The following is a 26,742-nucleotide window of genomic DNA, read 5'->3' as shown; positions in this document are numbered from 1 at the left end:
ACGTTATGTTTGGCGTAAAAGCAACACAGCTGAACACACCATCCCCACTGTCAATCATGGTGGTGGCAGCATCATGGTTTGGGCCTGCTTTTCTTCAGCAGGGACAGGGAAGATGGTTAAAATTGATGGGAAGATGGATGGAGCCAAATACAGGACCATTCTGGAAGAAAACCTGTTGGAGTCTGCAAAAGACCTGAGACTGGGACGGAGATTTGTCTTCCAACAAGACAATGATCCAAAACATAAAGCAAAATCTACAATGGAATGGTTCAAAAATAAACATATCCAGGTGTTAGAATGGCCAAGTCAAAGTCCAGACCTGAATCCAATCGAGAATCTGTGGAAAGAACTGAACTGCTGTTCACAAATGCTCTCCATCCAACCTCACTGAGCTCGAGCTGTTTTGCAAGGAGGAATGGGAAAAATGTCAGTCTCTCGATGTGCAAAACTGATAGAGACATACCCCAAGCGACTTACAGCTGTAATCGCAGCAAAAGGTGGCGATACAAAGTATTAACTTAAGGGGGCTGAATAATTTTGCACGCCCAATTTTTCAGTTTTTGATTTGTTAAAAAAGTATGAAATATCCAATAAATGTCATTCCACTTCATGATTGTGTCCCACTTGTTGTTGATTCTTCACAAAAAAATACAGTTTTATATCTTTATGTTTGAAGCCTGAAATATGGCAAAAGGTCGCAAAGTTCAAGGGGGCCGAATACTTTCGCAAGGCACTGTAGGTACAGTTGAAGTCGGAAGTTAACATACACCTTAGCCAAATACATTTAAACTCAGTTTCACAATTCCTGACATTTAATCAGAGTAAAAATTCCCTGACTTAGGTCAGTTAGGATCACCACTTTATTTTAAGAATGTGAAATGTCAGAATAATAGTAGAGAATTATTTCAGCTTAATATCTGTCATCACAGAAGTTTACATACACTCAATTAGTATTTGGTAGCATTGCCTTTAAATTGTTTAACTTGGGTCAATCATTTTGGGAAGCCTTTCACAAGCTTCCCACAATAAGTTGGGCGAATTTTGGCCCATTCCTCCTGACAGAGCTGGTGTAACTGGGTCAGGTTTGTAGGCCTCCTTGCTCGCACACGCCTTTTCAGTTCTGCCCACAAATTTTCTACAGGATTGAGGTCAGGGCTTTGTGATGGCACCTTCCACAACTTTGGAAGTATGTTTGGGGTCATTGTCCATTTGGAAGACCCATTTGCGACCAAGCTTGAACTTCCTGACTGATGTCTTGAGATGTTGCTGCAATAGATCCACATAATTTTCCTCCCTCATGAAGCCATCTATTTTGTGAAGTGTACCAGTCCCTCCTGCAGCAAAGCACCCCCACAAGATGCTGCTGCCACCCCTGTGCTTCACGGTTGGGATGGTGTTCTTCAGCTTGCAAGCCTCCCCCTTTCTCCTCCAAACATAACAATGGTCATTATGGCCAAACAGTTCTATTTTTGTTTCATCAGACCAGAGGACATTTCTCCAAAAGTACGATGTTTGTCCCCATGTGCAGTTGCAAACCATAGTCTGGCTTTTTTTAATGGTGGTTTTGGAGCAGTGGCTTCTTCCTTGCTGGGCGGCCTTTCAGGTTATGTGGATATAAGACTTGTTTTATTGTGGATATTGATACCTTTGTACCCGTTTCCTCCAGCATCTTCACAGGGTCCTTTGCTGTTGTTCTGGGATTGATTTGCACCATTCGCACCAAAGTACGTTCATCTCTAGGAAACAGAACGCGTCTCCTTCCTGAGCGGTATGACGGCTGCGTGGGCCCATGGTGTTTAAACTAGCGCACTATTGTTTGTACAGATGAACGTGGTACCTTCAGGCATTTGGAAATTGCTCCCAAGGATGAACCAGACTTGGAGGTCTCCAATTTTTTGTCTGAGGTCTTGGCTGATGTCTGTTGATTTTCCCATGATGTCAAGCAAAGAGGCACGGAGTTTGAAGGTAGGCCTTGAAATACATCCACAGGTACACCTCCAATTGACTCAAATGATGTCAGTTAGCCTATCAGAAGCTTCTAAAGACATAATTTTCTGGAATTTTCCAAGTTGTTTAAAGGCACAGTCAACTTAGTGTATGTAAACTTCTGACCCACTGGAATTGTGATACAGTGAATTATAAGTGAAATATTCTGTCTGTAAACAATTGTTGGAAAAATTACTTGTGTCATGCACAAAGTAGATGTCCTAACCGACTTGCCAAAACTATAGTTTGTTGGCAAGAAATTTGTGGAGTGGTTGAAAAACACATTTTAAATGACTCCAACCTCATGTATGCATGTATATGTATGTAAAACTTCCAACTTCAACTGTATAACTACGATGTACTCTAATTGCATGGCTGGTGTGGTCCACTTGTGCAGCCTACATATAGCCCCAATGTTAAATGCACAAAGCAATTTTCTGGAATCCGCAAAATAAAAACAAGGGTTGGCGTTAATCACTTTGTCCCAATTATTCTGTTAACAGCCTTATCACCACACCTACAGTATATCAGGAAAACAAAACTGTTTTAATATCAGTTTGAATGTCACAGGTACCATTTCATAATATGATTTGTGTGGTATGCAAACTTTGCATAACCCTGCATTCAGTGACCTGGCCCAGGATGCTGCCTTTTGATACATATCTAGGGTCAGCTTAACCTGCTCAAAACCTTAACCAACAGAAGGTCAAATGCAAGACGGACCATAGATCAGTGTATAGGGGTACTCACATGGCGCTGGACATTGGAGAAGTGGACATCAGGGATGAAGAGAACCGGCTGAGTCTCAAAGTCAGTCATCATCTTGAAGGATGTGACATCATTACGCTTCTGAAGGATAGGGACTTTGACGTCACCATCTGTGTGGGGGGGGGGGGTCGAAAATGACAAATGAGACTTGTTGCAAGAATAGATCATAAACTCAGCATAAAAAGAAACATCCTCTCACTGTCAACCACGTTTATTTTCAGCAAACTTTAACATGTGTAAATATTTGTATGAACATAACGAGGTTCAACAACTGAGACAATATCTGAACAAGTTCCACAGACATGTGACTAACATAAATGGAATGTGTCCCTGAACAAAGGGGTGTGTCAAAAACCAAAAGTAACAGTCAGTATCTGGTGTGGCCACCAGCTGCATTAAGTACTGCAGATTTGCCAGTTCTTGCTGTGAGATGTTACCCCACTCTTTCACCAAGGCACCTGCAAGTTCACGGGGGGGGGGGGTCCCAGACGTGCTCAGAAGGATTGAGATCCGGGGTCTTCGCTGGCCTTGGCAGAACACTGACATTCATGTCTTGCAGGAAATCACACATAGAACAAGCAGTATGGTTGGTGGCATTGTCATGCTGGAGGGTCATGTCAGGATGAGCCTGCAGAAAGGGTACCACATGAGGGAGGAGGATGTCTTCCCTGTAACGCACAGCGTTGAGATTGCCTGCAATGACAACAAGCTCAGTACGTTGATGCTGTGACACACCGCCCCGGACCATGTAGGACTGTCCACCTCCAAATCGATCCCGCTCCAGAGTATAGGCCTCGGTGTAACACTCATTCCTTTGACAATAAACATGAATCAGACCATCACCCCTGGTGAGACCAAACCACGACTCGTCAGTGAAGAGCACTTTTTGCCAGTCCTGTCTGGTCCAGAGACGGTGGGTTTGTGCCCATAGTGACGTTGTTGCCGGTGATGTCTGGTGAGGACCTGCCTTACAACAGGCCTACAAGCCCTCAGTCCAGCCTCTCTCAGCCTATTGCGGACAGTCTGAGCACTGATGGAGGGATTGTGCGTTCCTGGTGTAACTCGGCAGTTGTTGTTGCCATCCTGTACCTGTCCCGCAGGTGTGATGTTTGGATGTACCGATCTGTGCAGGTGTTGTTACAAGTGGTCTGCCACTGCGAGGACGGTCAACTGTCCGTCCTGTCTCCTTGTAGCGCTGTCTTAGGCGTCTCACAGTACGGACATTGCAATTTATTGCCCTGGCCACATCTGCAGTCCTCATGCCTCCCTGCAGCATGCCTAAAGCACGTTCATGCAGATGAGCAGGGATCCTGAGCATCTTTCTTTTGGTGTTTTTCAGAGTCAGTAGAAAGGCCTCTTTAGTGTCCTAAGTTTTCATAACTGTGACCTTAATTGCCTACCGTCTGTAAGCTGTTAGTGTCTTAACGACCGTTCCACAGGTGCATGTCCATTCATTGTTTATGGTTCATTGAACAAATATGGGAAACAGTGTTTAAACCCTTTACAATGAATATCTGTGAAGTTATTTGGATTTTTAAGAATTATCTTTGAAAGACAGGGTCCTGAAAAAGGGACATTTTTTTTGTTGTTGCTGCTGAGTTTATAACACTGAACAAAAATAAACGTAACATGTAAACGGTTGGTCCCATGTAAAATTTTCCATATGCACGAAAAGCTGATGCGTGTGCGTGTGTGTGTGTGTGTGTGTGTGTGTGTGTGCCTACGTGAGTCTATGCTCAGTGGGCACTCACATGCTCCCATACTGGCGCCGAGGTCAGTGCACTTGCCCTTCCTACGAGACTGTTTCCTCTCCTCGTCTCGGATCTTCCTCTCAGCTCCCTTGTCACAGAACACCTTGATCTGGCAGAAGGCTCTGTGGATTGGCTTGTTACTGCGGTTGTTGTAGCTATAGGTGTCTATCTGCAGGTTCAGGGGAAGGCCCTTCACCCCCTTCTGGGAGGAGAAGTCTGTGCTGAGGCAGTTGACCGAGATGAAGATCTGAGGAAGAAGATTAAGGATGTTGTTTTTAAGTGGTCATTTTAGTTGTTGGGTAATTCAGGTAATTCGGGGGGGGAACATTGCCTCACTATGTTAAACACCATAGTGATTGTGCACAATGCATGGTACAGTATCTGAGACTTTTATACCCTGTTCATTCGGTATAAAACCTGACTGATGTTCCATGCACAGTAAATGAGGTCATATTTATTCAAGAGCATTCCCACTGGTTCCACTCCCATTGAATTCTAAGGAGCACAGGATCTGCTTTGTCCGGTTCCTTGTTTATGTACGCGCCGTCTTCACTGAACTAGTGAGTGAACTAGTGTGCGTCTCCCTCGTTTGGCAGACCGTGGTAATTACACGTCGACTCAGTTCTACTGACAACCACTAATACAAGGCTTTGCTGAAAGCAATTTCAATACGTGGCTTTCTTTAGAATGTACTGTTTCGATATGCTTACTTAATGTTCTAACCACTACACTGAGACATTATCTGAAAAGTTTGCACAGATATCATGTAGTCACAACTGTTCATTTCTATAATGACATAGTAACTACATTTTGTAGTTCATTTTAAGCCGAATGACTTGTTTTCTTATATATGATGCTTGGTTAACCAATGTAGTAAGTCATTATTTGACTTCATATAAAGTAATGTCTGTCGCAACATAGTCTCATGAGCGACATGTTCCATGTCAACGTTTTTGCTATTACTCAATCTCCAGTAAAGATGATCTCATCATACAATGAGCTATTCTCATGATCCTAGGAGTATGTCCTATCAAGAAACTCAAAAAGTGTGAACATTTGGGAAAGGCTGCTCCTACTTCTGTTTCACTTCCGTCTTCAGAGTAAACGGTGTGCGAGCCTACGTTTCAAATCACCAGAGGGCAAAGCGAGAGAAGGTAAAGCGTCTCACACACACGCGCGAGCGCGCACGTACGTACACAAACGCAGTGACTCAGTGTCCCATCAGTCTTACACATCATCCTTAGTGCGAAACCTTACACCTGGCTCATCAGTGGTTCTTACAAAACAGGCAGTGTGGTGCGTACACAAAGGTGATTGTACACAGTACAAACAGGTGATTACACAGTACACACACAAGGATGAACATCCTCTATCCTATGGACACAGGCCTCGGGTCACGAGATGAGAAGACCCACATCCTGGTTATGCGTGTGTGTGTGTGTGTCTGTGTGTCTCCCTCAGGGGATCGAGGGGATAGATGAACTGTCGTGTCTGCCCGTCTATTTGTTGGCCTAATTCTGTTAGCATCCCAGTCTAACGGTCAACAGTAGCAGTGTCATAGCACCACACGAACACAAAGCGCCAGCTAAAACCTCCGGGAGGTTGACAGTTGACGCCATCCCTCACAACCAAACAAACTGGTCAGGGACAGTGAAATACTGCTCTTGCCTCGAACCCGGTCGGACAGGATTCCATCGCTAGCTGTCAAATCCAGTTTTCTGCCCCCCTACCGTGTTTCCTCATTCCAACTCCCATTGTTAGGCTCGGCTTAGCCCCTAAGGCCTCCCTTGTATGCGCATCACTTCAGCTCAACAATGGGGATGACAGGTAAAACGAGTCAAGAATGTGGCCTCAACGGCAGACAAACACCTACCTCTGCAGCTATAGACTACCTCCGACCTGTGTCTATGGTCTCGATGCAACCGAAGCACCCAGCACACAGGAAAAACTCCCTTAGGAACAATAAACGTATTTATTCTTCGATCAAAACTCGAGGGACCACTTCCATAATGGGCATTTAGAAGAAAATAAAAAAGAACAAAGCATGTGACTATATCTTTTTGACAAATTGATCACCTGACACCTTTGACGGCCAAGACACATCCTTACCTTTAGATCAAGGAAACATAGTCTCTTTTTGGAAGAGTCTTCTGCCGCTGTCACAAAGAATGTTTATGGTTTATTAAGGAAGTAGTGATCAGGTTTACACCTAATCCTTCAAAAACACTTCTCATCATTGTCTAGGACAAAGATCTGTCCTCACATTCCCCATAATCCCTAGCAGCGTCCTCAGAGCATGCGCAGAACAGCTGGCTGGAGTGTTAACGAACATATTCAATCTCTCCCTATCCCAGCCTGCTCTCCCTACTTGCTTCAAGATGTCCACCATTGCTCCTGTACCCAAGAAAGCGAAGGTAACTGAACTAAATGACTATCGCCCCGTAGCACTCACTTCCGTCATCATGAAGTGCTTTGAGGGGCTAGTTAAGGATCTTAGACCCACTGCAATTTGTCACAATGCCCCAATAGATCCACAGATTTTGCCATTTTCCATCGCACTGCACACTGCCCTATCCCATCTGGACAAGAGGAATACCTATGTAAGAATGCTGTTCATTGACTACAGCTCAGCCTTCAACCCCATAGTACTCACCAAGCTCATCATTAAACTCGACGCCCTGGGTTTGAACCCCACCCTGTGCAACTGGGTCTTGGACTTCCCGACGGGCCGCCCCCCAGGTGGTGAAGGTAGGCAACAACACCTCCACTACAGGGGCCCCACAAGGGTGCGTGCGCAGCTCCCACCTGTACTCCCTGTTCACCCATGACACACCCCCAACTCGGTCATCAAGTTCGCAGACTACACAACAGTGGTAGGCCTGATTACCTACAACGACAATATAGCCCTGGTGGAGTGGTGCCAGATAAATAACCTCTCCCTCAACGTCAACAAAATGAAGGAGCTGATCGTAGACTTCAGGAGACAGCAAAGGGAGCACGCCCCTGTCCACATTGACGGGGCCGCCGTGGAGAAGATGGAACGCTTCAAGTTCCTCAGCGTACACATCACTGACAATCTGAAATGGCCCACCCACACAGTGTGGTGAAGGCGCAACAGTGCCTCTTCAACCACAGGAGGCGGTTGAAAAACATTAGGCTTGGCCCCTAAGACCCTCACAAACCTTGACAGATACACCATTGAGAGCATCCTGTTGGGCTGTGTCACCGCCTGGTACAGCAACAGCACCGTCCGCAAGGCTCTCCAGAGGGTGGTGCGGTCTGCCCAGCGCTTCACCAGGGGCACACTGCCTGCCCTCCAGGACATCTATAGCACCCGTTGGTACAGGAAGGCCAAGAAGATCATTAAGGACCTCAACCACCCGAGCCACAGCCTGTTCACCCCGCTATCATCCAGAAGGTGAGGTCAGTACAGGTGCATCAAAGCTGGGGCAAAGAGATACAATCTGTTTTTCAATCTCAAGGACATCAGACTGTTAAGCCATCACTAGCCGGCCTCCACCCTGCCCAGAACTTAGTCACTGTCAGTAGCCGGCTACCACCCAGTTACTCAACCCTGCCCCTTAGAGGCTGCTACCCTATATACATAGACATGGAATCACTGGCCACTTTAATATTGGAACACTGGTCACTTTAATAATGTTTACATACTGTTTTACCCATTTTATATGTATATACTGCATTCTAGTCAAGGCCATCCTATATAACTATCGCTGTACATATACTATTCTATGTATCCTTCAGATATACTACATATTTTATCCATATACTGTCCACAATGTCCATACATACACACACCGTTCAAAAGTTTGAGTCACTGAGAAATGTCCTTGTTTTCTATTAAAACATACATGAAATAATTTGCAAAATGAATAAGAAATATAGTCAAGACGTTGACAAGGTTATAAATAATGATTTTTAATTGAAATAATAATTGTGTCCTTCAAACTTTGCTTTCGTCAAAGAATCCTCCATTTGCAGCAATTACAGCATTGCAGACCTTTGGCATTCTAGTTGTTAATTTGTTGAGGAAATCTGAAGAGATTTCACTCCATGCTTCCTGAAGCACCTCCCACAAATTGGATTGGCTTGATGTGTACTTCTTACGTACCATACGGTCAAGCTGCTCCCACGACAGCTCAATAGGGTTGAGATCCGGTGACTGTGCTGGCCACTCCATTATAGACCGAATACCAGCTGACTGCTTCTTCCCTAAATAGTTCTTGCATAGTTTGGAGTTGTGCTTTGGGTCACTGTCCTGTTGTAGGAGGAAATTGGCGCCAATTAAGCGCCGTCCACAGGTTATGGCATGGTGTTGCAAAATGGAGTGATAGCCTTCCTTCTTTAAGATCCATTTTACCCTGTACAAATCTCCCACTTTACCACCACCAAAGCACCCCCAGATCATCACATTGTCTCCACCATGGTTGACAGATGGCGCCAAGCACTCCTCCAGCATCGTTACATTTTTTCTGCGTCTCACGATTGTTCTTCTTTGTGATCCGAACACCTCAAACTTAAATTTGTCTGTCCATAACACTTTTTTCCAATCTTCCTCTGACCAGTGTCTGTTCTTTTGCCCATCTTAATCTTTTATTTTTATTGGCCAGTCTGAGATATGGCTTTTTCTTTGCAACTCTGCCTAGAAGGCCAGCATCCCGGAGTGCTGAAAATTACATCATGTCTTTAGAAGCTTCTGATAGGCTAATTGACATCATTTGAGTCAATTGGAGGTGTACCTGTGGATGTATTTCAAGGCCTACCTTCATACCTTCAAACTCAGTGCCTCTTCGCTTGACATCATGGGAAAATCAAAAGAAATCAGCCAAGACCTCAGAAAAAAAATTGTAGACCTCAAGTCTGGTTCATCCTTTGGAGGAATTTCCAAACGCCTGAAGGTACCACATTCATCTATACAAACAATAGTACGCAAGTATAAACACCATGGGACCACGCAGCCGTCATACCGCTCAGGAAGGAGATGAGTTCTGTCTCCTAGAGATTAATGTACTTTGGTGCGAAAAATGCAAATCAATCTCAGAACAACAGTAAAGGACATTGTGAAGATGCTGGAGGAAACAGGTACAAATATCTATATCTACAGTAAAACGAGTCCTATATCGACATAACCTGAAAGGTCGCTCAGCAAGGAAGAAGCCACTACTCCAAAACCGCCATAAAAAAGCCAGACTATGGTTTGCAACTGCACATGGGGACAAGGATCGTACTTTTTTGAGAAATGTCAACTGGTCTGATGAAACAAAAATAGAACTGTTTGGCCATAATGACCATCATTATGTTTGGAGGAAAAAGGGGGAGGCTTGCAAGCCGAAGAACACCATCCCAACTGTGAAGCACGGGGGTGGCAGCATCATCTTGTTGGGGTGCTTTGCTGCTGGAGGGACTGGTGCACTTCACAAAATAGATGGCATCATGAGGACGGGAAATTATGTGGATATATTGAAGCAACATCTCAAGACATCAGTCAGGAAGTTCAAGCTTGGTCGCAAATAGGTCTTACAAATGGACAATGACCCCAAGCATACTTCCAAAGTTGTGGCAACATGGCTTAAGGTCAACAAAGTCAAGGTATTGGAGTGGCCATCACAAAGCCCTGATCTCAATCCCATAGAAAATGTGTGTGCGAGCAAGGAGGCCTACAAACCTGACTCAGTTACACCAGCTATGTCAGGAGGAATGGGCCAAAATTCACCCAATTTATTGTGGGAAGCTTGTGGAAGGCTTCCCAAAATGTTTGACCCAAGGTAAACAATTTAAAGGCAATGCTACCAAATACTAATTGAGTGTATGTAAACTTCTGACCCACTGGGAATGTGATTAAAGAAATAAAAGCTGAAATAAATAATTCTCTCTACTATTATTCTGACATATAAACATTCTTAGAATAAAGTGGTGATCCTAACTGACCTAAAACAGGGAAATCTTACTAGGATTAAATCTAGGATTAATCCGGACTCTGACATTGATGGTCCTAATATTTCTATATTTCTCAATTCCATTCTTTTACTTTTAGATGTGTGTATTGTTAGATATTACTGCACTGTTGGCGCTAGGAACACAAGCATTTCGCTACACCCGCAATAGCATCTGCTAAATATGTGTATGCGACCAATAAAATTTGATTGGATGTGTTCTAAGGAAAATCAAGTTGCCCTACAACTTTCTCTCCAACTCCCTTTTTCCTCGCATTTCCTGTCTCACCTTAGCCTCCTCGTTGATGTCCCAGGTGAAGGAGATGGCATTGTAGGAGATCTCCTCAATGTTGCTGATGGTGTTGAAGCTCTCCTTGTAGTCAGCTGGGAAGCACAGGACACATAATGGACTGTACTGTTAGCATTGACATTAGACTTTTGATGAAAAAGGGCTGTGGTGATGGCTAAGTTATGAAACTAAGTTGGCTAAGTGGATGTATGGAGAGGCGGAAGGAGACGTCTGATATTTTATTGGAGGAAGGATGGCAATGTTTTAAGGATATGGTTGATTTCATTGTCTTAGGAGAGTTGCATAAGAGTGAAGTGCAGGTCAGTAGCTTGTTTTAGACACAACTACTGAAAATGTGCTCCCGCCCTGGTGAAGACCCATCCCACAACTTAGCTGTTTGATAAACAAACAAGCTTTTTGTCCTCAAAAAGGTGTGGATTTAAAAAAAAGCTCCAACTGTGGCATTGGACTTCTTGTCTCGCATTATCGTACTTCTAAGTCTCTCAGAAATGTTTGCCAAATTAACACAATCAATTGGGAAATCTAGGTGCTTGGTACTCCAACTTTACATTCTGACCAATCCCAACCAACTTCCTAACTAGGATTCACCAATACACTTTCACACCTTGGCCTATAGCCCTATACTACAAACCACACTATTTTAAGTAGGGTTCCTCTACGCTTCTGACTGACTGACTACTTTAATCCAAAGCAAGCAGAGTACCAACAGTTACCTTTCGCCCACAGTCCTTCCATCAAAGTCAGACTGCAAGTGAAACAATGCACTTTCCTCTGTCAAGCAGAACAAACCTATATTTTTACAGTGTGTGCATGCAGAGTAAGATTGATCAGTCTACCTCCAGAGAATTAAGTTGGTGTATTGTCCTGACAGGGAGCCACCATGGGTCCCAGTTTACACAGGTATCATTAACAAACAGGGCAACTGGCCTTGTCCCATTTCCACCCACACTCTCATCCAATCAGGTGTACTGTTCTAAAGAGGTTTGTTAAGATTCAACCAATGAGAACATGGCCTGTATTCATAAAGAGTCTCTGAATATTATTCATGAATAAGATGAAGATTATATGGAGTAGGGAGGACCTGATCCTAGATCAGAACTCCTACTCGGAGACACTTTTTGAATACAGGCTCAGTTTATCCTCATTGGGTGGATCTGTCTGTCTGGCTCCTTGGCTAGCTGGCTGCCTCTCCTTGAGCTGAGACAGAGACAGCATGTGACAGGAGGGAGGAAATGGAGGGTGATGGTTGCACAACAAGTCAGGCAACAACAGTGAATCACACCAGTGGCAGTGCAGGACGGTATGGTAAGAGTGTTAGGTAGATATGATCAAATGCATTCATTACCATTCAGGCAGTACTTCTGGAGACTTTGTGACATAAGAATCTACGGCCTGATTTAATAAGCATTTGTAATGCGAATTTTGCACCTGTTATTTCCCCGTGGTAATAAAAATCAGGTTCATGAACACCCTTTAAGGGTAAAGCAATTCATGTTTTGGCCAGTTTTTTGCTTTTCTTTGAAAACTTGTCGTAACTTGTGCTTCGCACCGTAAATCTGGCCTTGAATGTATTCGTTAGGCCTTTAAACTCCCCTTTAAGAGTTCTTGTGGAGATTTGTGCGATGTAGACTACAGTATGGGCTCTCACCAATATCAAGACACCTCTGCTTGGCTGTGTGCTGTCTGGAGTGCCAGTACTTCCAGTGCTTCAGCTGGTCGTCTCTGCACTTCTCTTCCCCGAACACCACCATCACCACACTCTAAAATGGAGCACACAATCACAGAGCCATCAAACATGTTATCTCAGACACATTCGATTTAACGAGATCCGACCTGTTAGTAGCTAAAAGCTACCATTAGCATAATAGCTATCAACGAGCCTAAGATTTCTCTGTTTGTTCCGTCTAACTTTTCACCAGAGGTATCTTTTAAAACGAGAGACCTACTCATATCATGTATTGGTACTTGAACGATGAGGCTAGACGAGCTAGCTTGGTGGTGTGGTCTTACCCTGACTTTGCTGATGGGGTGGTGGAGCAGCTTGCTGTTGTCTATCTCCTTGAGGCTGATGGGGTAGAACTGGCCCTTGTTCAGGTACGTCATGGTGCCGTCACCGGTCTTCTGACGCAGCGACTTGGAAGCCTCCACGGTGTACTCAAAATTATTCCTAATAGAAAAATAAGTATTGGTTACAATAGTACATTTGTATTTTCCTTTAGGGAAAAGAGTAGCCTGAAATCCAGACCTGTTTTGTGTTGACATTCCACTACTTGTACTCTGTCATATGTTTGGCACAAAACAGGTCTGGATTTCAGGCTAGGGAAAGGGAAGGCCTACACATTTAGGCCACACTCATCAAGCCCTTCCCATTGACCAAATCCTCATAGTGTCACAGAGGCCCTTGTTAACATTGGGTTTGGCATTGTGCCTTTTACACTGAGGGGAATCTGGTGACTCCCAGGTAACTGTAGTGAATGAGGCTATTCTCGGGAGTCTTCTATCAGGGCCTAAATGGCGACGGCCGGCGGCCAGCGGGCTTACCCCGGCACGGTGTCAAAAGCGCTGTATTCCTCCGGCGCGATGGAGGCCAGGCGTAACTGGAGATCCCCTGGGAAGGAGAACACCTGCGGAACACAAAGAGGAGAGAGGGAGAGGGGCTGGATTTAGACAAGCATCCACGACGCGGCTGTAGCTAGTGCTTTCAGGGGTTAAAGGGAGTCTAGGGAGCTCTCTCTCTCTCCCTCTCGGCTTGCCCTCTTCCCTTCCAATCCCTCCCTCCCCTGTGTGAAGGGGTTTGTGTTGGGTTATCCCTTTCCAAGGTAATCCCCCTCCAGGTTAAATAGAGAAAGAGCGAGAGGAGAGAAGAGAGAAAGGGCTTGGGCTATTGTAGGAGGGAAATAGTACAGCACTTTATTGTGTGGGCGAGACAATGGCATAATAACATGCTGGTCTGCTATTTTGGCATGTTCAAATAAAACAGGGAGGGCTGAGACCCACCGTTGTAGGCTCCAGAGGCTCAGGGGAAAAGGGTAATGTCTGGTGGGAGAGAGAGATATCTGAAAGTGGGGGAAGGGTGGGGGGTTTAGATTAGAGAAGAGGCTATTGGATTCTTGCTGTTGTGTATGTGTACACACCTCTTGGGAACTGTCCTTATAGTTCTCTGGGAAGGTGGAGTCGGGGGTGCGGGTCTGGGTGCTGGGGCTGAACTGGCTGTGGGTGAGCTGCCGGGCGAACTCCACCGTGTGGCTGTCGGACTCAGAGCAGTGGTTGGGGACTGTGACAGAGAAGCCATTGGAGGAGCCCTCCATCTTGATGTTGGGGTAGTTGGGGACGGCGGCGATGGAGACGGTGACAGTGGTGTCCGGGGAGGGGAAAGGGACTCCCCTCTTGTTGTCCTGGCCATGCAGCTGGTTGGGCAGGAGAATGTTAAAGGGGCCCTTCAAAACCTGGATCCTGCTCTCCGCTGACACCATTGAAGCCTCTTGCAGGGGGGCCATCAAATGCCTGAGCAAGAACAATTAAAACTAACAATTAAAAAAACAGGGCAGGTAAAATGTCAGTGGTTTAATTTAATATGAAATAAGGACCATAGACAGTGTGGTGTAGGTATCACACACACACACACACACAATTCTGGTTTGTAAAAGGGATGTTATACCTACATGTACCTTTTGTTGGGATCTACATCAGAGCCCAGGGACTCTGTCTTGGTCTGAGATATTGTTCTCTTCTCCCGGGGAACCTGCATGGGAAGGTAAACACAGCCGCTGTGTGAGTCTGACCACATCCAAAAGCACCAGCTCTGTCTACATGGAAAACTAAATGACAATCAGTCTGTGCTGTGGCTGCTTCACAAATGAAGTCTGTAAGACACAGGTCTTAAGTAAAGCTACTTCAGTCGTTTAGTTTATAGACCGTACTAGTGGATATGGGTTTAAAAAACATTCATAAACACATTGGTTTGAATTGTGTGATTGTCATTTTGATGCTTGCCAAGTAGGGTGCTTATTGGTGGCTGTGCTGCTTTTAACAATCAATTGATAATAAGTAATTACAGTGCAGCCATAACTTTACAGGAGTGTCACGACACCTGTGTGGGAGCACAGTGCCTGTGCCGGTAATAACCAGCATTGGTTCGGTCACATCGATGTTACCTTGTAGTAGTCGTAGAGCAGGCCCAGGGCTGCGGCGCTGTCTTCGTCCCCGTTGATGCTCATCATGGCCTTGGTGGCGGCCGTGAGGGGGTTCTCCAGGAACGACTTCCACGCCTCGTCCTCGTTGGTGAATGGCCGACGCTGACCATAGCTGGGCTCATTCTGCAGCACCAGGACTGCTCTCTTACTGGGGGGGGGGGGGAGTGCCGTCACAATGTAATGGGAGAAACTCATGTGCTTACATACTGCACACATCAAAACCAGGAGCTGCATGATAATCGTAATAAAAAGCTACATGTTAAAGATGGACTGAGTTGTAAATATGTAGTCAACAGGGCCCTGTTTTTCTACCTGGTCCTTTCAAAATCAGACATACGCCAGACTAACAGCACATAAATCAACAGACAGTCAGAGCAACAATCAATGCCTTGTTCACAACCGACTAACAGGTTGGAGAGATCAACAGTGTCACACTTTTATCTTCCAGACCTGTTGTACAAGCAAGACGATTGCGCAACAAATCTCAGCAACTTGTGAGATGATGGTGTCTCTCGGAGAACAGAACCTCTACTGGCTCTTCCAGTGTGACAGCTCATGATGATCAACAGTTTCCTATTTGTTATCAGTCTGCCGTTAAGTGTTTCCTATTGTTTACCTGTCTGTTATCTACACAGAAGGATCTAATGCAACATTCCAGGGTTTACCAGACTGGGTTGTTGTTTCATTTTTAGAGAACCTGTTTGAGAACATTTATCGCTGTCGTCGTCGTCATCATCATCACCATCACGCCAAGCTTAACTGAATACTCTCCCATAAAAAGCAAATTACACATCCTTTAAATCAGACAGAACAAGACACCTTCTTCTGGCTTTTAGTGAAGGGGCTAGTTGGATATGGGGTGGGGGGGGGGGGGGGTATAAGATTAAGAAATCAATACAAATCTTATTCTTCTAGGACTTGATGAGGCACCTTTTAGGACCACACCATTGTATTATCAGAAGCAATGCAGGCTTTCTGTCAATTGCGGGTGAAGGCCAAACTTGGAATAGTGCAGTATGTGTTATATGGCATGGTCACACAATTATTCAGTAGTTTTATTTTTAGCCGCATTATTTTACAGTCACAAACAGAACCCTAGATCTTTCAAGTGGGATGTGGGAACAACATTGAAAGTGCAAACAATGACGACTTCAGACCTAAAGGCTACACTAGGCATATTTCTTTCTTTCAATAAATATATCTACAAACAAAAGGTCTCCTATGATCCTAGAAAATAAAGGGTAGTGTGAGATAAGACACCTATAGCTTTTCTATCTTCAATTCACATGAACGCTTCTCCAGAGTGGCACACATTGAATTTACGGATTCATTTCCTTTTGCTTCTAAACTATAGTTGCTACAGCAAATTATTTTATTCTGGCTGGTTAATGTCAATGTATTATTAATAATCCAATATCTTATAGTTTCATTCACGAACTGTTTCCCGGGTAAAATTGAGGCGTTAGTGATTTGCAAACCGATAGATTCGCTATTAACTGGCAATATAATTGATAGGATACGCAATAACGTTACATTGTTAAAACAAAGGAGCATGAGCGATTTTATACTTGGATAAAAAAAATAATTGAATTGGACACTGGATAAATAGCGTAGTCTACATTGCTTTTCCAGAAAGGTTGAAGAGGAACCCCAATTGCCTCTCACACCGTATTTGGATGTCCCAGGAAATAAACTGGCCTAAATTACACATTTTAAAATGTGGAATTACATTAAAAATATATTTATAGGCACCCCCCCTTTCAACAATGGCCTGTTTGTGAATAATCTAAATCCCTTCTTTTTACAAAAAATATACATTCACCATCTCAATCAACTAAATAATTCTGTCAGAAGAAATGATTCGTCCAGTGACTATGTTTGTCTGCAATACAGCGGAGAGAAAGCTTGCTTACATTGTTCCTTTGACTATGGTGGCCAACGCCTAACAGGTGTACGATTTCACTGGAGTCAGTCTCATTGTCCTCAGACAAAATACATCCACATGACCACTTTTGAGCAAAGATTAAAACATTTTTAAAAATTATACAAATAATTATTCATATTGTTTTGGATTAAAATGCAATTTCTGATTAGAAATGCCATTACAAGCATGGATATAATCACAGTGCATTTCAAACCTAAAATAAATAGGAAAATATATGCATAATACTTCAATAAAGTAGCCTAAAACAATAGGTAAAACGTATGCCTCGCTAAGGTAAAGCCAAATCAAACACCTCCAGGGGTATTAAGGCGAATTTCTTCCAATCCAATTCTAACCACATAATCAAATAATGAACCGCACATCAATAACACACACGGAACGGCAGAAGGTTGCTCGGAACAGGCGCCTGATCTAGCACGACAGGTGGAGAGATACAGTACACCTGTGCCGTACAGGCTGGAACACAACAAGTGAAACTGCTTGTAAGCTCTCAATGGCGCTCTCACGGATCCCAAGCACGATAAATACAGATATTGAATCATACTCGTTTTGGCAGACAGGCAAAAAGTACACTTTCCCACAGTCCAGGGAACTCTTATTAGAATCGACCTGCACCAGGTAAACCCCCCCTCAAAAACAGTCAAATATCGACGGGTCATTATTGCACCAGAGTAGAGAATGCTGTATGAGTTCAACACGTTGGTTCCGCTGGACTTCCAGTCGTGATTGAAAAACACTTACTTGTCATGCTCCTGTGACATCGCGGTTGGTGGAACTGGACTTTCTAGTTAGTACTGTAAATCCGATCCGTCTTCTTTCCCCAGAAAAACTAAATTACGACTTGAGATGAGGGCCACAGTAAAAGTGTCCTGAACGGGTTTTGTCGGCTTTTCTCGCTTTTGGGGTATAGTGTGAGAATATGCGGCCGGTTTTACCTGTGACAGGGCATCGGATTGGATTACAACGCGGTAAGGGGTGGAGCCCAAAACTCAATAACATGTGTTGGTACTTTGTATTGCTCTACCTGTGGGCTTGGTTAATTAAGAGAGTAAGACAATGTGGAAGAGAGTGACACAGAAAGTGACAGAATTAAAGGTGACCCGCAATACAGTGCTTTTATTGTAGCCTATACTATCTATCACAATTTGTACTATTTTAGGATAAGAAAATGCTCAATTCTAGTTTGCATACATGATGACTTAAGATAACCATCAAGCTATAGAAGAAGAACTACAAGGTGCAACCAGCGTCAGCACTTAATTAGACCTCACTTGTGTAAAGTGATTGATTGCAGGCAACTTAAAAGGCATATCAGAGTGTCTGGGGTCAAGCTCACCAAAGGCTTGTAGGGTGATAATACTATAATAATTTTGGGGGTGCTTATATTTGTCCTGTTACACACAAGTGTGTAATGGTAATGTGTGTTTTTTTTTATATCCTAACTCTCCCTGAGACACCAATAGGGTTATGGTTAAATGCCTTGCTCAAGTGCACAGAGACAGATGTTGTTTTTGTTTTTTACCTTGTCGGCTCTGGTAAACAAACCTGGAACCTTTCAGGTTAATGGCCCAACGCTCTAACCTCAAGGCTACCTGATGGGATATTGGTAGGGCTTGACTTGGACTGAAATAGGTGTAGGTACTCATTTTGGGTGCTGGTATAGTTTATATTTAGGTGCAGGAATTCCACAATACCTTTTAGCTAATATTCTATTAGAGGTGCAGGAACTCAAGTAGTAAAAGGTGCAGGAACTCAAGTAGTAGAGGTGTAGGAACTCAAGTAGTAGAGGTGCGGTCGGATACTCAGTTTCAGTGAGCTCTTGCCCAAGCCCTGGATATTACCAATTACATGACACCCAATTGGAAATGGAATTTGTTTGAGAGAAAAGCCCAAAATTCTAATTCATAAACAACAAAACATCTCTACCATTTACCACCGTCATAATAATAAAAGGTAGTTACTTTGGTCTTTATTATATTATGGCCGATTTACTCCTGATATTACACAAAGCAATGAAATGTAATATGTTGCCACCAATCCATTTGTGAATAATAAATTAATGAATTGTATGCATTTATAACGTGACAAGCATTTACACTGTTGGCTCCATACAGTACGTCATTCACATGGAATTCCACACTGAGAACATATTTCTCCCCTAATCGTCAATACCCAGCTTTTACGCAGATCAGAGTTAAAAAGAAACACATAGAGAGAAAATAAACAGCAGTTCTTCTTAGTCTGAGGAGGCTTTAAAGATGCTATCAGCAAGATGCAAAGTTGACGCACTGTTGGGATCAACACCCCCCCTCTCTCCCCGAATGCACACACCCACGTCCTGTTTAATTGTTTATCTATCCCGTTGGAAAGACACCTGCTTCTCCCGGCAGCCGTGTTTGTTTTTGTTTGCACTTGGGGCATGGGATAGAACCAGAGGGTAGGGATACAGGCAGAGAGCTAGGAATATCCGCCATGCAGCCAGGTCTGGAGATCGGCCGTAGACACACTGGGTGTTGACTAAGTAGTAGAGCGTGTAGACTAGAGTGAAAGCATGGTAGGGGAAATAGGCAGGAGAAACCCATGGGATCAACCTATAGGACTCATGAGGAGAGTATAGGTTACACATAAGGTGATCCTACCTTGAGACATTGTTTTCAGGCAAATAGAATCAAGCTATTACTGTTTCCAACGCGAATGTAGAACAATTTATATGAAACATCAACGTCTAAATTCAGTTGAGTAACAGACACGTTGCTTTCATTAGAACTTAGTCCCCGGGGGTTTTTCCTTAGCATACTGTGGTGAGGAGGAACTCGAGGCCCCCAGACTACGACTAGCCACTAGAGCATAACCAGGAATTGACAGCGAGAGAAGCGAACTGTTTCTTTCTTTTGAAGGACTTTCAAATTGTTCCAAGGAATAAGTCTTGGCAAGCTTTGATAAAGAATGCTGCTTCGTATGACTACTGTACATACTGCATGTGGAAAATACAGACCAAATAGAGTACTATACAGCCGATCAAAAGGCAGATCGCTTGCATTATATCAATCACCAAACCAGCATTTCTGATATGAATTATTAATCAGATAGTTATTTTGCTAGTGCAATACCAAAACCTTCTAAAAAAAGACAGCTCTGAATCCTGGGGAGCCCATTTAAAGCTCACTAGCAACATCTGATAGTTTCGTTTTCCTCACCAAGTATTGACATAGATTATAAGCTCTCAGTGTCTTATTGGGAATGGTCTGGGCTTGAGTCTGTCTAAGGAACAAAGCACAATCAGTGAAGAGTGTAATCATGTTATCTTTGTGAAATCAGAAATAACATCATCTCTTCATGAGTTTGTCTGAGGTTTCCAACAGTTAAGGATCAGGCAACCACGGTGAGCTGTTATCTGTTAAAACTGTCTATTTATTGAGTGAGTTTGGGATGATATATCTGTTTTGTTCGGGAAAAGCCTCATATCCCGTTCACTCTCACACCCCCTTTCCCATTGGTTCATCCTGGAATCCCTGACCGTTGGCACTTACAGCCTGCTCTACACTCCTAGCACTCGACAGCTAACCAGGATCTCATGGAAATGACATGCAAATGAATCCTCTTTATCCAGGTTTGTTAGCTCGTCTTAGCTGAGTCTTATGTCGTAGTGAGTGAATTATGTTACGTTGTCCCTGACACATGAAGGTGGATGTAAATTCTCCTGTATTATAGTTTCATCTAAGTAAACCCGAGTATGACTATTTATTTAATAGAGTTTCCTATTTGAACAAAGCAACGGTATGCTTGTTTGAAGATCTCTATCAGACAGTATTCCTCTTAGGGCTATTCCACGGTAACAGAATTACACTGAGACTCAGATTTTTCACTTAAAATGTGTGCCAAACAAAAAACCATTGATTTCAAAGTTGAACAAACCATACAACTCTAAACACTTTATAATTTACACTGAACAATTTACACTGAATATTCTACCAAAACACATTTAATGGAAGAACAGACACAAAGATTGGTAATATAATTTCTGTAAAATCTCCCTCAGTTTTTAATGTCCATGTTTTCACCAAACTCTGTTAAATGTCTGTTCCGAATTAAGATATGACATGACACATTGAAAAATTATATTGTGGTTATTGAACTACAGTAAGTGAAGTGGATTAACACCCAGTAACGGAATTGCAGTAACAGAATTTCATCATGGGTCCCTGATCTGTACTATACAGTAAAGCATATTTATGCATATGAACGTTATTCTTTTCATGGTGATGTATCCTAAATAGGTACACAAAGGTAGAAATATGTATTTTAGTTTAATGAGCTCTGCCCCCAAACAAGCCAAATGCTCTGCCCTCAAACATGCCAAATGACAAATTAACACACCTTGTCCAAATATGCCTTTTTTGATAACATACTTAATTTGGCACATATCCAATAGCCTCAAGAGGGGAGCAGGTAATAGGAATTAAACCCATATAGTCACAACAGACACGATCACCTATGGTAAAACACAGGTAGGAAATGCTGTAGAAGTAAACCACAGCAATCATCTATGCACAATATTCCACGTTTGGCTAGGGAGAAATAACACAGAGAGTTTGTGCACACAAACATGATGACTAAGGCAGGGCATACGGATATGATGAGTTGAGGAGGTGTTTTGCTGAGGCTCGGCTTAGATGTTATCACACTGCTCTCTGTGCTGACAGTGCAAACACTGGGAGACAGTGAGGGTACCATAGGCCTGTATACTAACCCCACCACCACCTTTCTCCACCCTAGCCCTCTTCACAATAACCTGTGTGCGTGTGTGTGCGTGTGTGTGTCAGAGACGCTGAGATCCTTAACGGAGTGTGTTGTTGCTTTACACAACAGAGGAGATGTTATTGCCCTCAGCTGTGTGGAAGTTAATTGGGCTCTTAACGGACTAAAAGAAAGGACCGTTACCAACCACAACGAAGCTACAGTGCATTCGGAAAGAATTCAGACCGCTTGACTTTCTCCACATTTTGTTACGTTACAGCCGTATTCTAAAAAGGATTCAATCGTTTCCCCCCCTCATCAATCTACAGACAATACCCCATAATGACACAGCAAAAATGTGTTTTTATACATTTTTACAAATGTATTGGAAATAAAAAAACTGTCATATCACATTTACATAAGTATTCAGACCCTTTACTCGGTACTTTGTTGAAGCACCTTTGGCAGCGATTTCAACTTCAAGCCTTCTTGGGTATGACGCTACAAGCTTGGCACACCTGTATATGGGGAGTTTCACCCATTCTTCTCTGCAGATCCTCTCAAGCTCTGTCAGGTCTCCCAGTCCCTGCCGCTGAAAAACAACCGCGTAGCATGATGCTGCCACCACCATACTCCACCATAAGGATGGTGCCAGGTTTACTCCAGATGTGAGGCTTGGCATTCAGACCAGAGAATCTTGTTTCTCATGGTTTGAGAGTCCTGTAGGTGCCTTTTGGCAAACTCCAAGCGGGCTGTCATGTGCCTTTTACCGAGGAGTGACTTCCGTCTGGCCACTCTACCATAAAGGCCTGATTGGTGGAGTGCTGCAGAGATGGGAGAACCTTCCAGAAGGACAACCATCTCCATCTGGAGCTCTGTCAGAGTGACCATCAGCTTCTTGATCACCTCCCTGACCCTGCCCTTCTCACCCGATTGCTCAGTATGTCTGGGTGGCCAGCTCTAGGAAGAGTCTTGGTGGTTCCAAACTTCTTACATTTAAGAATGATGGATGATGAAGAATGATGGAGGCCGCTTTGTTCTTGGGGACCTTCAATGCTGCAGAACTAATCTGATACCCTTCCCCTAATCTGTGCCTCGACACAATCCTGTCTTGGAGCTCTACGGACAAATCCTTCGACCTCATGGCTTGGTTTTTGCTCTGACATGCACCGTCAACTGTGGGACCTTATATAGACAGGTGTGTGCTTTTCCAAATCATATGTCCAATCAATTGCATTTACCACAGTTAGACTCCAATCCAGTTGTAGAAACATCTGAAGGATGATCAATGGAAGCAGAATGTACCTGAGCTCAATTTCGAGTCTCATAGCAAAGGGTCTGGATACTTCTGTAAATATGTAAGGACAGACACTGGGAGACGAGAAGCAAGTACAGGGAGTGAACATTTAATAAATAACTGACAAGAAACAAACAAGGACAGCATCTAAACAGGGGAAATATAACAATAATGCTGACACGGGAACAAACTGAGGAACTGACAGATATAGAAGGGGCAATAAACAAAGTGAAGGAGACCAGGTGAATCCAATGAGTGCTGATGCTCGTTCATGATGGTGACAGGTGAGCGTAATGATGGGCAGCCTGGTGCCTTCGAGCACCAGAGAGGGAGAGTGGGAGCAGGCGTGACAGTACCACCCCCCCAGGAGCGCCACCTGGGCGAGCCTGACAGGCCGGCCGAGACATGGAAGCTCAACGAACCGGCTGAGGTGTGGGAGGCTGACGAGCCGGCTGAGGTGTGGGAGGCTGACGAGCCGGCTGAGGTGTGGGAGGCTGACGAGCCGGCTGAGGTGTGGGAGCCTGACGAGCCGGCTGAGGTGTGGGAGCCTGACGAGCCGGTTGAGGCGTGAAAGCCTGACAATCCCGCTGAGACGCGGGAGCCTGACAAGCCGGCTGAGGCATGACGTGAGATGGGAGCCTGCCGAGCCAACCGAGGCAAAGAAACCTCTCGAGCCAGCTAAGGGGAGCGGGAGCAGGTGAACAGTTGTGACAAAGGTATCAGTTTTTTATTTGTAATAAATCCGTTAATTTCTAAAAACCTGTTTTTGCTTTTTCATAATAGGGTATTGTGTGTAGATTGATGAGGATTTTTGTTTATTTAATCCATTTTGCAATAACGCTGTAACGTAACAAAATGTGGAAAAAATCCTTTCCGAAAGCACCATCTTAAACCTGGCACAGATCCCATAGGACCAGGAAGCTATTGTGGTGGTTATGTTAATCAGAATCCTGTAGGAAAGGGAGTTTACCAAGTAAACGACTTTATAACGTTATTACACATTATTATTCAAAGAGATGCTGGTCCACGTCAAACTTGGATTACATTGTTTGTTCAGGCCCTAGGTTATGCTGTACCAGGAATGCAAGTATTTCTCTAATATTGACGCGTGCATGTATTTTACACAGTATAATCAAATCAGAGTGTCTGTGAAAGTCAGTTATATACAGAAACTTAAGGTACAACAGTACCTCTATTAAGTTAGCTACAGGTAACTAACTGTATTGTCCGTACAGTCTATACACAAGTATGTTTGCTATACTATTGCAGGAGTTCTTGTTTCCATTTATGGCCCTACTAAAAAAAAAAAATGGCGGCCCAAAATATATACAACTTTAAGCATGCGAGACTAACTTTGAAAGACGACCGGGCAAGCGCCCCAACCATCAGAGGGTGAGGTAGGACAACAGCAGAGTAACCGGAGCAGTGGAGTGCTACAGGCCCAGACATTTCCGTGGGTAAACGTGGCGCTGCTGCGGCTGACAGACTTATCCAAAAATCAGCCTCTGACCCCTGATATCACTCGAACACTGACAGAAAATTAAACTACCTCACAAGTCATGTCAAGTGTTTAGGACTTTAGACAGGTTGCTATACATTGAATCTTTCTTACAGTGTAATGAGACCTGAAAAGACCTCTATAGAAGCAATCCATTATTATCAGTTTCAGCTTGAAATTCTTTTGGCTTGATGGGCCCAGCTGCTGAGGCACATAGTTCAGGTCAAAATGCTCGAGGAAGAGACTTGAGATTGTCTTGGTCCTTGTAAACTTCACTGTGTCCTTACAAACTGCATGTGTCTGTACTAACCACTGCACCTGACCTATTATTATCGCCGTGACCAACACGACACCCTCTGGCCTATGACTGAAACGTCATCACGGTGAAACATTCTATCAGATCTCTTTCAGGTCATAACATTTACACGGTTTGGGATATCTTGCTACACCAATGGTATAAAGTTGCTGCATTCCATTTATTTCTCTCTCTGTCGCTCTGCGGTGTGAACTAGGCTACCTTTGTGAAGAACTTATCCGAAAATATGACCATGAATTGTTGACACACTGTGATCATAGTTTAGGACCAATGGTGACACCACCAGTGACAATGTCCTGCAGATGAGGTGACAGTCATGTCATTTGTAAGGGAACTGGTTCGCTAATGTTTAGAGACGGATGCCTTCTTTCGGAAAGCAAGCAAACAAGAACGTAGTCCATTCCAGTTTGATCATGGGATTTTCACATGTTCGTTTGAAAACTCACACCCATTTAGGTACATTTTGTATTATGTTCTTTGGAAGATGAAAATGTATAAATGTGGCTTCCGCCTGGCCACTCTACCATAAAAGCCTGATTGGTGGAGTTGCTGCAGAGATGGTTGTCCTTCTGGAAGGTTCTTCCTTCTCCACAGAGGAACTCTGGACCTCTGTCAGAGTGACCATTGCTTTCTTGGTCACCTCCCTGACCAAGGCCCTTCTCCCACAATTGCTCAGTTTGGCCAGGCGGCCAGCTCTAGGAAGAGCCTTGGTGGTTCCAAACTTCTTCCATTTAAGAATGATAGAGGCCACTGTGTTCTTGGGGACCTTCAATGCTGCGGAAATGTTTTGTCACCCTTCCCCAGACCTGTGCCTCGACACAATCCTGTCTCGGAGCTCTACGGCCAATTCCTTCAACCTCATGGCTTGGTTTTTGCTCTGACATGCACTGTCAAATGTGGGATCTTATATAGACAGGTTTGTGCCTTTCCAAATCATGTCCAATAAATTGCATTTACCACAGGTGGACTCAAGGTGATAAATAGAAACAGGATGCACCTGAGCTTAATTTCGAGTCTCATAGCAAAGGGTCTGAATACTTATGTAAATAAGGTATCTTTCACATATACAGTGGGGCAAAAAAGTATTTAGTCAGCCACCAATTGTGCAGGTTCTCCCACTTAATAAGATGAGAGAGGCCTGTAATTTTCATCATAGGTACACTTCAACTATGACAGACAAAATGAGAAGAAAAAAAATCCAGAAATTCACATTGTAGGATTTTTTATGAATTTATTTGCAAATTATGGTGGAAAATAAGTATTTGGTCACCTACAAACAAGCAGGATTTCTGGCTCTCACAAACCTGTAACTTCTTCTTTAAGAGGCTCCTCTGTCCTCCACTCATTACCTGTATTAATGGCACCTGTTTGAACTTGTTATCAGTATAAAGGACACCTGTCCACAACCTCAAACAGTCACACTCCAAACTCCACTATGGCCAAAACCAAAGAGCTGTCAAAGGACACCAGAAACAAAATTGTAGACCTGCACCAGGCTGGGAAGACTGAATCTGCAATAGGTAAGCAGTTTAGTTTGAAGAAATCAACTGTGGGAGCAATTATTAGGAAATGGAAGACATACAAGACCACTGATAATCTCCCTTGATCTGGGGCTCCACGCAAGATCTCACCTCGTGGGGTCAAAATGATCACAAGAACGGTGAGCAAAAATCCCAGAACCACACGGGGGGACCTAGTGAATGACCTGCAGAGAGCTGGGACCAAAGTAACAAAGCCTACCATCAGTAACACACTACGCCACTAGGGACTCAAATCCTGCAGTGCCAGACGTGTCCCCCTGCTTAAGCCAGTACATGTCCAGGCCCGTCTGAAGTTTGCTAGAGAGCATTTGGATGATCCAGAAGAAGATTGGGAGAATGTCATATGGTCAGATGAAACCAAAATATAACTTTTTGGTAAAAACTCAACTCGTCGTGTTTGGAGGACAAAGAATGCTGAGTTGCATCCAAAGAACTATATACCTACTGTG

At 43.8% G+C, this 26,742-nt stretch overlaps 1 protein-coding gene and 1 long non-coding RNA gene across 9 annotated transcripts in view; one reads left to right on the top strand and one right to left on the bottom strand.

Annotated features, from left to right (window-relative positions):
- Positions 1–17,954, bottom strand: part of grhl1 (grainyhead like transcription factor 1) — a 28,712-nt gene extending 10,758 nt beyond the window's left edge. For 2 of the 8 annotated variants that reach the window (XM_021584496.3, XM_021584497.3), the window contains exons 1-10: positions 17,646–17,841; positions 14,921–15,107; positions 14,429–14,508; positions 13,901–14,270; positions 13,308–13,390; positions 12,777–12,933; positions 12,415–12,526; positions 10,746–10,840; positions 4,542–4,752; positions 2,737–2,864 (exon numbers count right to left, since the gene is read on the bottom strand). In XM_021584496.3, the coding sequence (XP_021440171.1) occupies positions 2,737–2,864; positions 4,542–4,752; positions 10,746–10,840; positions 12,415–12,526; positions 12,777–12,933; positions 13,308–13,390; positions 13,901–14,270; positions 14,429–14,508; positions 14,921–15,107; positions 17,646–17,665 (1,443 nt within the window). In that variant the 5' untranslated portion in view covers positions 17,666–17,841. Of the gene's footprint in view, positions 1–2,736; positions 2,865–4,505; positions 4,753–10,745; positions 10,841–12,414; positions 12,527–12,776; positions 12,934–13,307; positions 13,391–13,900; positions 14,271–14,428; positions 14,509–14,920; positions 15,108–17,645 lie in introns of all 8 variants that reach the window. The other 6 variants (XM_021584494.3, XM_090220590.1, XM_021584495.3 and 3 more) reach the window with 6 other exon arrangements.
- LOC149972051 (uncharacterized) overlaps positions 1–23,356 on the top strand; it is a 38,966-nt gene extending 15,610 nt beyond the window's left edge. The window contains exon 3 of the long non-coding RNA XR_016491888.1: positions 23,223–23,356. This is a non-coding gene — a long non-coding RNA (uncharacterized LOC149972051). The remainder of the gene's footprint in view (positions 1–23,222) is intronic.
- Positions 23,357–26,742: the final 3,386 nt, after the last annotated feature.

The sequence above is a fragment of the Oncorhynchus mykiss genome, chromosome 25 (genome assembly GCF_057628025.1).
Source record: "Oncorhynchus mykiss isolate SJ-2025 chromosome 25, ASM5762802v1, whole genome shotgun sequence".
NCBI classification, from domain to species: domain Eukaryota; kingdom Metazoa; phylum Chordata; class Actinopteri; order Salmoniformes; family Salmonidae; genus Oncorhynchus; species Oncorhynchus mykiss.
This window is presented reverse-complemented; position numbering and strand designations above follow the sequence as displayed.